General features: G+C 42.4%; 1 protein-coding gene across 1 annotated transcript; it reads right to left on the minus strand.

Moving 5' to 3' along the window:
- Positions 1-6,282: 6,282 nt before the first annotated feature.
- LOC112292937 (uncharacterized) lies at positions 6,283-9,041 on the minus strand. Its single transcript, XM_024541954.3, has 2 exons — positions 7,062-9,041; positions 6,283-6,903 (listed from the first exon to the last, which is right to left on the minus strand). The coding sequence occupies exon 1, from the start codon at positions 8,031-8,033 to the stop codon at positions 7,068-7,070; it is 966 nt and encodes a 321-aa protein (XP_024397722.1). The 5' UTR covers positions 8,034-9,041; the 3' UTR covers positions 6,283-6,903; positions 7,062-7,067.
- Between the last annotated feature and the right edge of the window lie 6,092 nt (positions 9,042-15,133).

The raw sequence follows: 15,133 nt of genomic DNA on the forward strand, positions 1-15,133 counted from the left end.
GGTCATTTGTAACATTTTAAAATTTTGTATTCCTATTAACTAATGTATTAAACAATGTGCGACTGAACACCACACCTACAATGATTCATTAATGTGCTTTCCACCAACAAAATCATACAGACAGACAAACAGACTACTGCTTTATTCTAACTAGAAGTTGTCAAAGACACAAACTAGTGTCAGCCAAAACTCAAATGAGAATCCACTTCAAGAGCTAATGACCTCTACTGGGAAGATTTCTTGAGATGAAATTCTGAAGAGAGAGAGAGAGAGAGGAGTTGCGGTGGAAGTGCCAGTGAGTGTGTATGTGTCTCTCTGCAACCATTATGCAACTCATTTCAGGCTCTGGAACTGAAAACATGGTGGTGAAGGGCTGCCCACGGGTGGAGCAGCGATGGCAGAGATGCCAGAAGAAGCTCTGCCGCATGAATCTTATTGGGGAGGGGCTGGAGGCGCAAGGACTCTCACACTGCTGGAGCTTCAGTGCGGTGCAGAGCTGGGGATGGAACACTCACACACACACACACTGGAGACGAAACAAGTGAGATCCTCCAGGCTCTGGTCCAGTCGCAGGCAACTGTTCCTACGGCTGCTGATATGCACAGACCCGGTTGGATGGGACCCAACACACTCCGAGCCGATGAAGCCCAACTGACCAGATGCATGTTGTTCCTTTTGGCTTTCCCGGCACATGTGCACTGTTCAACATTCTCCGCAGAAAAAGTGGTTCCTGGTCCCCTAAAGCACTGCAGTGCGTGGGGCCGGAACATGTCACAGGCTCCGGCTTCGCGCGGCTATGCATCATTGCCGCCTTTGTCTCCCGCAACTTCATGTGCGTCCAGAACCATGGGCGCGAGTTTGTACGTCCGCCCCACCTCGTATATTCTCTGCGTTAGTGAGTGTATGTGTGAGAACAAGAAAGAGAGCGAGGTATAGACCCATACTGTTTACTAGATACTAGAAGACACCGTGGGAGAATCACGGCCATGCACCTTCTTCTCGGGTCGTGAACCCCACCCACCCACAGGTCACGACTTTCAGGATGAACCATACGAGCCGGAGAGGACGATTGTGCTAGTACTTCCAACTGATGAGAGCCTGAGAGCCAGCACCCCAAAAGCCTGAGCGAGTGGTATGTCCTTTGTTCATTCACAAGAGCAGCTGCTACAGCAACACCATGAGGCTGCTCCTGCTCCTCCTGCTGCTGGTCCTGCTACTGCTGGTGTCTCTGCCCCCCTCCTTACAGTCGAAAGATTCGTTGCTTTGTAGCATGGTTAGCCTTGAGTGCTTCCCTTTTGGGTGTTCGATAAAGTAGCAGAGCCTGGTGGAGCCCCTGAGAGAACCCCTCAGCGTGCACACTCCGACATACACATCGAGTAATGTCCCCTCCAGGTAACAGACACTACTAGCAGCTTGCCCTATTACTCATTGGGTGAACCTCACACCACCATCACCACCACCACGAACACTACTCGCACCCCTGTTGCTCTCCCCTAAGTCAATGTTTCCACTGCGTGATTCATCCATCGCAATTGACTCTATGTCTGCGCACGGTGCTTGTTCTTTTCATTCTTTTGTAGTGCTGGTGTTTTTGTACCCTCCCTCCTGCAATATAGCTTGCATTCAACGTTAAGTTGGGTCGTGATCACATGAAACATGGTGCAATGTTGGATCTACACAATCCTTCACTACCCAACCAGTGTGTTTTATTTATGGTACAATAAAAATGGTACAATATCTGACTTGATGTATAGAGTGATATTGGACTGTGGGATTGATGCAACTCCTTGTTGTGTAAATTGTGATTGGATTGGCATTGTGTCACTTTGAATCAACGGTGAATATTTATTTTTCCCTTGCTATTTAGTATTTGGAAAAATATCATATACATATATACCCTTCAATTATATAGAAATATCAAGAATACCCAAGTATTCTTGATAATAGCAAATACACCTCTCAAATTTGTGATAATAGCAAATGTACCCTTGTTGGTGCTAAGATATCACCAATATTCCTTATTTAGTTATCATCTACGGTCCATATCACGGAATGTGTAGATTTTGCTACATCCTTTTTTGGCTTTTCCGTACTTTTGGACCTCCCCTTGAGTACTTATGAGAGGATCATGTTCACTCAACTTGGTGAAAGCCATTGCAAAGTTCTTGTGACACAAAGGGTTGTCCTTAGCATACACCACTATGAATGGCTTTACTTGTGAGTTCCAAGCAATCTCAAAATCTATATGCAATAAGCCTTGATTAGTCATCAGATTGATGTAATAATAATTATCAAACACCATATGTGATTGCTCATTGCTGTAAAAGTATATGAAGTACAACAACTCAATCCCTATTTTCTGCTATAGGTCTTGGTATTTGAGCATGCTTGCAAATATGAGATCTGTCATAGGATCAACGGTGGAATCCATCCAAATTTGAAGAGCATATTTGCTATTATCAAGAATACATGGATATTCTTGATATTTTAACATATTTGAGGGATATAATATTTTTTCTTAATATTTCTTTCTTATGGTTGTATCTTCCTTCATACAACACTATTTGATCAATAAGTATATAATCTACAATTTTGCATAATTACATGTACTAATGCTAACATTAAAAGAATTTTCATACAATTTAATACAACAGTTCATATTGTTAGTTCATTGATGCAAACAATGCAGATGAGTTAACGGACCAAGGTTTCTCATTTTTCAGTAGTTTTCTCACTACTAAAACAATCTCGATCAGCTATTTGTTGCTTGATTATCCAGTGTTAAGAATAAAATAATACCAACATTATTATAAGAGACTAAAAATGAAATGAAGTATATTGTAATAAAATTCTTATCAAATCACGGATTGTTTCAGTGCTGGTGCACTTCCAACTAGGTTTAACAAAAATAATAAAAAGAGTGCTAATGCATTGGTGCAACCATAAGGGCTCATGATAAAATTCAAGTTCAATCATTCCGAAGGATTTTGATAAGGAGGTTTTAACTTTCAAATACTCTTACTATTACTAAGAATAATATATTAATATTAAATTAAAATTTTCATTACTCAAACCATTGATTAGCTTTAACTTAGTAATAATCATCTATAATTTTTTGCAAAAATACATTCTTAAATTTTATTTTTCTTTTATGTAAATCAATAGATTGATAAATCAAGAATAATTATAATAATTTGGATTTTTGAGTGAATTTTTTATATTTCCTAAAAATATAAAAATAAATATAACTTATAAATAAAATAAAATAAACCCTTGCTTCAATGATGTTTTAGTTTTCTAACTAATAAAATTTAGTTTAATTAAAAATGCCTAGAACCCAAATTATATATTTATATTTATACATATAGCAAAAAAAAAACCGTATATCCTCCTTTAGTCAGGATTGGAATCTTTGCATTCAACCAATTTCTACATCTCAAAAAAAAAAAAAAAAAAAAAAAAAAGTGAGTCTCACTGCACCATCATAGACCAACACCCCACAACGGAATAACAATAACAAAATCATCAAATGTAACGAAACCCGTTTCACACTTGGATCCAGAAGCTGCATTGTCAAATAGATATTTCGGATCTCTTTTGGAAGCAGCTCTGTTCACACGGGCCACACGTAGTGGTCCACCTGGAGTCCACGTCGACGAAAGCAGCACACGCTGGCTGGATCGCTGGCTTTCCAGAGGGAGCGGGACCGGCTCAATGGGACCAGCCCAGTCCAACCCAACCCAGCCCGGTCCTCCACCTCCTCCTCCTCCTCCTCCTGGTGGTGCTGCTGCTCACAACATACGAATCGGCAGCTTTGCGACCACCCTCACGCACACATCTCACGCACAGCTGCGCCACAAACGAACCAGTCCTTCGATCGATGAGTGGGATTCCCAAACGATAGAGGCTTCCGATCTAGTGTAACTTATAGTGACTGATTGAGGGTGCTGCTGCTGCTTCTGCAGGCAGCACGCTTTACCCCTTCTTCTACATCGAATCATCGACGTGGGCTCTACATTAGGCAGGCATGTGGAGCAAGTTCCAAGTCCTCTGGGAGATTTTTATTTGTGTGGGCACAAGGCTGCCTCGACGGTTGCATCACTCCCAAGGACGTCGCGTCGCAATGCTACATGCTATCCTGCTGCTGACACCCCTCCCCCCCCCTTTTGCTTTGCCAGTGGCTTGTTGATTTCACGCGTCGCTTCTCCAGCAGGGACGGACAAGCACAGAGTTTGATTCACCGCCCTGAGGCCGTTTGGATGGCACCCAGGGGAGGGGGGCGGGGGGGAGGGGAGTATAATTACCCTGGATGACCCTACTGGCACGTTGGGTGTCGCCAGGCACTACGCAGTGAATCAGATGGATCCAGACCTGCACTCGTATCCATCATGGCACCCATTCATGACGGAACAATACAGACTCAAGATGGCTTGTACATACGCTTCTGCCGTGCTTCATGCAGTGCAAATCTTAAGGGGTTTTAGTAATCTTACGCCAGATTAGGACCAGCTTCTTCAGCTGACCTTCTGAGACGTGTCAGAGCGGAGAGGACGTATGCACTACTTGTTGCAGCTGGAATGTAGGCACCGTGACATTGTCCCCGTACTCTTGATGATAATGGTCGGTCGCAAGACGACTTCACAACATGTGAGGCGAGCGCTTCAATTGGTTGCACCCCTGGACGGCAGTTGACCTTCTACATCCAGTACTCACCGCGCTGGAATTGTCGACCGTTTGCTCCTCCAAACCCCTGGGGTAAAATAGTATATCTCGGTTCGGTTCACATCACGGTGTCGTATCATCGACACTGAGCAGTACTGGAGTACGGTAAGAGACGTAACAATGCCCGCACGATGTTCTATGCTGGAAGCTGTAACAATCAGCTATTAATGTTACTTTTTTCGAAAACAAATTCTACGACGAGAGGCTACGAGTCCAGCAACCAACTAAAAATTTCACTACTTCATGCCACAAGCGGCACCTTTGAGACCACACGTCTGAATGCTTCGCATTTAGCCAGTAATCTTCGGGCTTTACAGTGTGTGCAAGAATTTCGGCCTTCGAAGTACAATTCCTGTGGGGGCTCAGCTGCCGTCCGCAGTTGGCGAAAGCATTGACACTGAGGTTTTGCAACCTGGAATGTTTGGTATGCTAAAACATGACTTCGTAGTCCCCCGTCATTAGCCTGCACATGGTGCTGAAATTTTAAACCAGTTGCTACGTTGGTACAGAGTACTATCATGAAGTTGTGTCATGTACCTGTGAGCTGCGGTGACAGCTCTCTAGGGTATCTTGAGAGCATGGAATCTTAGAGCGGAACAGCTGCTGTGGCCCAGAACCAACCATACTGGTCCCTGGATTATGGTAGTTAGGGGGGCGCGTGAAGTTCATAGACTTTGTAGGTCACTAGAAGACTGTTCGAGCCCTACATCTCGTTGCGTCGCCGAAACCTCTCAGGTTGAGTTTGTACGTCGTAAATAAGAATATAAAGTTGACGGAGGTGGCTTTTACCAAGGAATGTGCCTTAAGTCGCTACTATCCACGGAAGGTAGTTACTGTCAAGCTGAGAAGCAAAATTATTGACTTCTTTTTCAATCTAGACATCCACAAGGTAATTCCGTCAGGTTTTTAAGCAATTTCAATTAAAGGTTAATAACATCCACGTGATATGGAGGTTATCATGCTCATAGAACAGATATTGACTTCTTATGCGGAATCAGTTTGCACGAAGGCGCTGTTGCATCAAAATCTTTTAAACGAAAGGATCGCGTGTCGAAAACGCACTTATTTCTTAGCTGATCTGCACCCACTTCCATGCTCTGCCTAGGTCATGATCATCATGGATTTTCTGGTGCTTGAAAGACGGTGATATTTGGATATGACGCAGAAAACAAACTGAACTTAGATTCGGAGCTGAAGCGCGTGATTCAAAAAACGGTAAAAAACAATATAGCAGAATGGACACAGAATATGACACAGGAACATTCCACACGGCTAGTAACGTCATAGAGCACATTATGAAAATGCATCTGAGCAGATAAGCTAGTCGTGTCGTCACTTTCCACTGTCAATTTACCAACAGGCTCCAAAACACACAGATCATTGCAAAGACCTGCAAAGTTAGAACCCCACAGGAGTTAGGATTTAAATCCCCACTCTAGCACGGGCGCACGGTCTGCAAGACGGTGAAATTATGTTAAGAATACAACGCATACCAAGTAGCAACAACTAGAGGATGTTTCACCGAAATCCACAGGGAAGGTTTGTAACTCAATTGCATCGTTTCCCTAAACAGACATTCTTTATTGTATATGTACTATGTGAACAGAGATCGGAGTAGACACTTTAAACAGAAAGCTCCTACAATTCCTTCGAGGAATGGTTAGAATTCTACCTAAGAAACCATGAGGTCCCAATCCCAAAAATGAGCCGATTTATATCTACACTCTTCAATGGCTACCAATGTAACCATCAATGCTGTGTAACTGTGTGACCGAGTGCCTTCTTCTGAAGAAATGTTCAGATCTTGCATCGGAGTTAAGAGATGTCTTTGGTACCCATTTCAACTAGTTGAACGCGTCGTTGAAATTTCATTATGCGGCCCATCTGTTCTATACAGTTGCTCGGGCAAAGAAAATAGTAATCATTCTTGTTGCCGCTGTGATTTGCTCAGCCCATGGGGTTCGTATCTCAGATGTGATGTAACATGTTCAAATCTACTCTACTGCTCCTGAATTCTGATCTCAATGCTGTACAAGTGTACACTGCCACTAGAACCAGCACAACTCAAACTTGAAGTTGCACTTTTCATCGTCTTAACTCGCCACGTGAATTACAATACAATGTATTTGTGGTGACCCACTCATAACTTATCTCTTAAATCTGTGCCGAAAATTCGTTATCCTGCACACATCACAAACACTTCTCGTAAGTGAACCAGGCCACATCCAACCGCACAAACATTCTGATTCAGATCGGTAGAGACACTTAGTATCTATCGAAGCCAGATAAGAATCCTCTCATCAACTGTGCAGTCATGGAAGGAGGATGCTGATTCATACCAAGAGTTAAATGGACTCAAAGAAAGCACCAGATCCTTGAAACGGCTGGTGAACGGCGCTCAATCTGCAATATTGTTGGGGCATTAACTCGTACAAGCTGCCTCCAGAGGAAGTCCCTCCTAAAGGATTTAAAAATGGGAAATCGGACAGTAGCGAAGAGCCAAGTCCCGATTCTGAAATGTCTGCTTCGAAACTCAGCAAGCTCATGCTACTGTCCATCACATGCGGCAATTGAAACCCGTTCTCCAGATTTCTTACCGAACCGTGAGAGCTGGTATTTGAGAAAGTCGGCGATGAGTCGGCAAAGCAAGTCTGCACCATGTCCGACCCGACCGACCCAAAGAAAGGAGCAGGAATAGCGTCCAACGAATACTGTTGCTCGGTGTCTTGTGTGAAGCAGCACTGAGGGAACGATAACTCAGAGGGGCTGGATAAGTCAGTAGTGTCGTTGCTGGTGTTGCTTTCCAGGCTGAATGACGTTGACTCCCTGCTGTTCGAGCGATGCAGATGATCGGAACCGCAAGCATCGACGACGAGTCCCTGGAGCACTTCCTTCTGAGAGCTTTCCTGATCCCAAAGTTGCGGCCCAGCAAAACTCGCACAACCTTGCGAGCCTCCCATCACCGCACAACCTTGGTTGGGAACAATAACCTTACTAACCGTCTTCGTGCGGGCTCTTCGTTGCGACTTCCTGGTGTTCCTGCCTGTTAGTTTCTGTACCGTAGACCTGAAGTTCGCCACGTCTGTTTTGATCACCTTTGGAGCAAAAATGTGGATAACCCGGATAGTAGGTGCTTGAATAGTATGCGTGCCGGCGGTCTGCCATTCGCGTCTAAATGGAGTCCCGCCACCAGCGACCGGCTTGCTCATATTATGAGACTCCTTGCTTACACTCACTATCTCCAGTGAGCTGCTTTTGGGGCTCAACTGTTTGGGAGAACCTTGGCTGTCAAATGCTTGGTAAGGTGCCATGGTCTCCGAAAAGCTAGAGTAGAAGGAATCAGAAGACTGAAGCTTCTCTGAAGTACTGATCAAGCGACCCCTCTGATTGTATCACGGGTATGACACACTGTGGCTGTAAGTATGAGAAAGAGTTTTTTCCTCGGATGACGAGTCTGTAACAAGGTGCAGACCTTTGCGTTATCGGGGTGGCAACCTCAGCAACATATTATCAACTTCTGGTTTGCAAACTGGAGTCTCGGATTGCCTGATTCCAGCGACCTGCATGTAGAATCTATGAGTAGGAAAGTAGCCTTCAGAAACTGAGATATGGCGGATATACTGTTGCGTGAGGCTATACTGCACTCATGGGATGTTCCCAAACATCTCTCGTCGTCGAACTGTGGATGATCTCTGAAGAAACTTAAGACCCATACATTCAGTAGATCAAACTTCTTCGCAAAGTCGCCACATCACCGTCGTGTTAGCCAAGTGTGGTTGTGTTAGAGTTAAGACTAATTTCGTCACTCCTGACCAGGTTTTGAGTTATCCCTTGCGGCATCAGACAGTCTTGATACAGAAGACTCCCAGGCTCCCTTAACTCAGGTACTTGTCGTCTCAGATCTTTGACGAAGAAACCACAGAAGATACAGACAGAAGCCAACTCTAGTACAGACACGAAGGGGGCACAAGTCCAGAGAGGTTCCAGGATCAGAACGGCAAACTATGGTATTACAAAGGACGAGTGTGAGGATGTCAAGCGGTGGTCACGCCGACTATCAATCAAACATTAGTGCGACGAACCCCCTCAGCCGATCAAGTCTCTCCGTGGTTTGACAGTAGTTACGATCTCTTCGCTGGATAAAAGCGGCGCTGATACAACAGCCAGGGCTATGCATGAAGCAACAGACGACACACACAGATGAGAAGAGCGGCCAGAGAACCCAACAAGTGAGTGATGATTTGAGCGAGGGCGGGGTTGTGCATGCAGCGATAGACGAGGCGCAGCCGAGGCTCTCACAACGATAGTTGGACAATGGAATGGACTGGTTTTCAGTGCTCCTCAAACAATTTCATCTCTTTGCTCAACGGTGTGGTCCCACCTCTATCACCGCACAGGCAGATGCGACTCTGAGCGTCCCAGCCGTGGGGCCCAAGTTCCAAGACCGGACCCCCTGCTTCTCTTTCTCCAGTTCTCTTTTACCTTTGTGATTAACTGATCTCATGACCATCACCTCCTTGCGGATTGGACGGTCTTACCCGTCTTGGTACAACACAATAGAACTGATTCTGCATTCCAAGACGTTCCTTCGTTCGTTCACCCCTTATTCATCACAGCAAAATAATAGTACAGTTTGTTCCACAGAAGTGAATACCTTTCGATAACTTTCTTCAAAGCACAAGTAAAACTATCTTCCCTGTCCAGTTTCCTTATGTCCGCTGTCCAGATTCCTACTGGTTGTTATCTCATAACATATCCCACCTGACTCTGTGCGCGAGGCGCACTCACAAAGAAATTGCCACGAAAGCATTCTCTATTATAAGAGGTAACTTGTGGCGTTTCTTCACACATTTATATCCGTGCCAGGAAATGTACCGGTACTTCGTCTTACGAATCACACATTTTCAGGGTCACGCATTCTACATCTCATGAAACTGCGATTGGCCGAGAGAACTGGCTAAGAATGTCACGTTTTCTGTTAATTAAAAAGGATGATGAAGACCGTTCTTAAATTAATTGCGAAGAGGTCACTAGAGTAATCTTCCAAGATCCTTCAGAGACAAGTTGGTCCGGAAATTCTCCTCGAGAACCCTAACACCCCATCCAAGGCGATCGTCCCACGCGGGGGCGGCAAGGGAGCCTGAGATGCGCGGCTACTTGGCTGCCTGGTCACGAAAGCAGCGCCCATCACCGACTCGGCCAAGCAGGGTATTGCGCTCTGACCGGGGGGCGCCCGCCGGCAGCGCTGCCTGTAGAGGGGGGGTGGCCGAGAATAGGACCACGAGGGGCTCTGGCTAGTGTCGGCCAATAACCGCGGTTAGGTTGCAGAGAGCGAGGGTTCAAGCTGGTGATGGGAGCTGGAGCCTGGCTGGTCTGCCAGAAACCCACCTCTGGATACACGCTTGTTTAGCACAATGCATGGAAGCGTCGCTGGATCCTTCTTTCCTGGAATACACCAGACTTGGTGGAGGCGTTTCCTCATGTTGTCAATCACTGGGCCTCTGCGTCGATTTCTTCTCCTCCTCCACCTTCTCAAGCCCGAGAGGAAAAAGAGAAATCGGATTATGTTACGATCACAACCACTACTGATAGCGCTGTGAAGGATTGTACAATATCTCCCACCGGTTAAATTAATCCGTCAACCTGCGGTGGCGCATCTGAATGAATCCTCATGATGGCAGCTTGGGAGTCTCGGGTCGAAGAGAAGCGACTGGAAGTCAAACTGCAAGCAGAGGCGCCCTGCGCATTAGTTAACCGTGGGGTCTAAAAGCTGCGCAGGAAGAATTTTCCTACAGAAGTGACCGCTAGAATACAAACTGGACCGTCCAGGCGTTTTTAGAGCGCAAAAATGGGGAAGGGGTGGCAGGTCTCCTTGAAATAGCCCAACAGGATGCCCTCCACGCCGGCGTGAAATAGGGGGCCAAAAACTCGAGGCAACTTGTAAATTAAGCTCCTAATAAAGTGAATAATTGGGAGCTTTTAGGGGACAGCCAAGGATCACAAAGTGTCTCTCCACAATCAGCTCGGCTTGACTTTTGACTGCATCATCACCACACCCAATCCTTTTAATCCTTTCTCCACTAATCACTCCTCGGATTCATATTAACGTCACTGACTTATGCCCCCATTAATGAACCTGACAGCTCTTGTGTAATCATGCATTTCTGACTTTAACTCTGGACCTGCGTACTTGTTTGTTGTATTGTATTGTGTTGTATTGAACAGTCTTTATTGTTAGCAAACAGTGCATCACATTTACTAGAATTCCCATCTCAACGTTTCAGAAGGTTTGATTAGCTTTGACCAGTGTGCAGGCGACAACTATTATGATTTTCTCTTTTTTATTAGACACAAACTGGGATAATGTCCATTTCAGGACATAGATATATATACTTATACAGACATACAAACAAAAGTTACAATACCTCCAATCGATTGCAGACAATGGCAGAGACAAATTAGAACTTAATGCTAGTGCTAAATCTCAAGAGAAATTGGTTAAGCTATGTCTTTAAAATGTCTCAGATATGCTGCCATCTAGTGAGGCTGGTCAGTGAACTACTTGGCAAAGATGGAGTTAACTCTTCAATTGGTTTCACATATATTGTACAAATGTTATGTTCTTCAAGAAGGAAGGTTAACCTTACAGATAGATTGCAACATAATACCAAAGGTTGCACATTTTTCCAATTGTTTAGGAAAATTTTGATGCTAATTGAGTGGAACATTGCACACCTTGATCAAAACTCTATGGTATTTGGTGAGAGTGAGTTGCATTAGAATTGAAATGTTGAGTAACCTTCACAATTGGAAAAGCCAACAACTTGATATATGTCAAAAAGAATGGCATGAAGATTGTGAAGTTCTTTGAAATTGAATGTATGTATGTACACATCTTGTTGAGTATTGTCAATTATTTATTTTGTTCCATTTTTAGATGCATAAAAATGTTATATTGTATATTTAAATCAAGCTGTTATCTATTAATGCATAGAGTTTGAGACTACTGAAGAACATATATTTTTTTGATTTGAAAGCACCCTTTAGTCTTTAGTCTTTGAATTTTTTTTTGTCAAAACTCCAAAGTTCAACATGTTTGAATAAAATGAAGAAAAATCCACCATAGTGTAGGGAGTACATAAGAGTTTGAGTTCAAACATGTGGAACAATTGTGACTCGTGTACACATCAAAAGATGGCTTTCAAACATGTGCAAAAGAAAGTGTATTAACACCCACTATAAATAATTTTCTTGCACTTAGTATCAGAACAAGTGGCAAGGCAAAAAAGAAAAAGAAAAAGTATATTTCACTAGTAGAAATTGAGCTTCTTATCCAAAGCAACCATCACCTACAAACACAACCCCCCTTTAAATGAAAAAAGCTTGTATGCATCCAAGTTTTAGGCTTGCATCTACATAGATCAAGCATTTTAAAGCAAGGGGACCCATGATTGGCATATAGAGGAAGACATGAGACATCAATCTTGACTTTAAACATTGTGTTTTGTCAAGCATTGTGATGTTTGGCAACTTCTCTTACACTTGTGATAAGCACTCCTCACCCCCCAAAACAAATAAATCAAATAAATCAAATAAATCAAATAAATCAAATAGTTGAATATCAAAGAATAATCAAACACATTGTGATTCATTCAAGATTGTGAATTCAGTGTGACATGGTGAAACACATTGGTATCAATATAGTTTTGATAAACATGACCATTCTGCTCTTCATTTTTAATATTATTATACAAAATTATGCATTGAAAGCAAAAGGCCCCCCAAAATGGAGATATAGCAACGTGGAATGGATGGACAGATGGATGAACCAATCAATCAATTAATATATGCCACATAATACAGGCCTCATAAAAAATTGCCTGCATGGGAGGGGGGGGGACATAAAAGGATTTTAAAAGCAATCAACTAATCCATCAATCTAACAATCCCAAGACCGGCTGGCCTTTTGTGGAGCAATAGCACACACACACACACACAGCCCTTTTTGGGCCCTGCTGCAGTCCTTGTGGGGTCACTAAAAAAAACATTAATTAGTTTATTTTTTATTTTTTATTTATCTTTCACACTTGTAAGGTATTTAGATAATTAGTCCAAAAGAAGACCTTACAAATGTGAAAAGCCTCATCCCAAGGCGGATTCATCCATCCATGGATGGATGACTTCCCTGGTTTTGCCTCAAATACCTATTGATTTTCAGATATCATTGCACACTTAGTGTGGGAAGGGAGCAGCTGTGCAATGCCTCTGATAAGGTGACACAAAGCACCTCTCATGAGCATTGGTTGACAAAGTTTTTCCTTTTTTTCTCTTTAATTCTTTTTAAAATTTTAATTTTAATTTTTTTATTATACATATGGGTTATAACCATCACAATGGTTAATAAAGTGGAGATAAGTACATTACTGTCCACAGTTCTAAAGCCCTGTTACTACAAAAGGCAGGTTTAGAAGCCCCCTGAGTGCCCTTCCTCCCATCCAAACCCTCCTCCCCCCTTAACATCAATTTCCCATATCAAAATACATATTAAAAAAAATAAAAAATAAAAAACCTATTCCTTAAAATATATATATATATATATATATATATGTGTGTGTGTTGTGCATCATCCTTCATCCCAAACGCTACAGTTCTTGTGTTATTTGGCAAGTGTTGTGTGTAGAAGCATCTGTAACAAAATTTTCTACATGTAAAAAACATAAGAAAAGAAAAGAAAAGAAAAACTTAAACATAAATAGGTATGTGTTAATGTATTTATTTATTTATGTTTTCACTACATATTTTGTTCAAATGCAGTACTAAATTTAAGGATTCTGTAATATTGTATGATTCTTGATTTAAACATGACATACCAAAATTTTGAAGAATAAGCTTCAGATGTTTGGTAAAATGATAAACCAAATAAGATCAAATTCAATCAAGTCCACTATAATCATTTTAAATTTGAATACACAAGATTGTTAACAAGTCACAATCTACAACTTTTCTTTGTCCTTCCATCATTGTTGAAATACTCTCTTCTAATAAGCCGTTTACATCAAATCATTAGAAATCAAACAATCCGTGAGATTCACCATCCAAAAATTGAAATACAATAGAATAAAAAAACAATCAAATAGTTCATGATCAAGGACAATAAACATTAACAAAGTGCAATCCAACTATTCAATATATTGTACACTTTACACCTTACATACAAATCACTTGTAGGTGTGAGATTTCTTTTAAATGAATAATATAAAAACGAAAGAAAAATAAATTGAAAATGTATGTGTATGTAAGGAATTTTTAAAGTAATTGAGAAAGAGATGGATAGTAAAGGAGGAATGGGTATTTTAGGAGCCGAGGAAAAGTTGGTGGTAGAAGGGGTGAATAGTGTGAGGAGCATACCCAAGACATTAAGTGACATGAAATGGAGCCCGACACCTCCTCTCCCTCCCTTCTCCCTCTCTTACTTCTTTCCCCTCCATCCCTCTCTCGCTCCTTTCTCTCCTTTGGTCGGTTACACAAGCCGTGCTTCTCACACGGCCGTGCAAGAATGTCACCCTCGCTCACCTCAATGGTGTGTCATGGCCTTGGTATTGATTTGAAAGCATAGTGCCCCTATAGTTCCAAATCCAGGAGCCATGGCTAACATCCACCCTACCCTCCAAAATAAAAACTAAAAATATAAATGAAGGAGATATAATTGAAACCAAAATAAAGAGAGAAGAAGGAAAGAGCTACGAATTGTTCAATGCATTAGAGGAGAGTTGTCTCTTGTCTCCAAGAGCCAATTTTGTGCACAATTGGTTTAGAGGGATTTGGCCGAGGGGTGGGGGCACCATCATCCATTTTGGGCATGTGGTGAAGCTTGTGGCAATTGTGGTGCACTAGTTTTCTCCTTTTTTGTGCATCACAACAAGCATGGGGATTTGCAAAAAAATTAATCAGCAATTGTGAAGCAAACACATGTGTACTACACTCTTCTAAACAAGATATTTTTCATAGAAAGACTACTTGTTCTCAGTTTGCATACAGTTCTTTACTTTAAATAACAAAAAATAAAATAAAAGAGAAAAATCACCTTGAACTAATGGGAGTGTAGTTGGGATGAGGGAACAAAGGGTGATAAGGTTTGAGTCCACAACCACACATCCCTTAACCCAAAAGGGTTTTGCAGTGTGAAAGTAAATATGGCAGGGCAAGCTGTGTTTGATTTCATTGTCATAAACAATGTCTACAATGAAGTGAGAAATTTTTGAGATTGATGAGTATGTTTCAAAGTTTCATTGCTATCAATAAAATTTAACCTCTCTCATTCTTTTCCCTGCCTCTGCTTAATGGGTTCCATTCTCCAACCTGTATGTACACATGTGTGTGTGTGTGTGCAAGTGTTTGTGGAGAAGTGCAC

The sequence above is a fragment of the Physcomitrium patens genome, chromosome 15, assembly GCF_059467195.1.
Source record: "Physcomitrium patens ecotype Gransden chromosome 15, ASM5946719v1, whole genome shotgun sequence".
In the NCBI taxonomy this organism is placed as follows: domain Eukaryota; kingdom Viridiplantae; phylum Streptophyta; class Bryopsida; order Funariales; family Funariaceae; genus Physcomitrium; species Physcomitrium patens.

Bases quoted from the DNA above. Each gene is read 5' to 3' on its own strand.
- LOC112292937 (XM_024541954.3), bottom strand. From the start codon at position 8,033: ATGGCACCTTACCAAGCATTTGACAGCCAAGGTTCTCCCAAACAGTTG.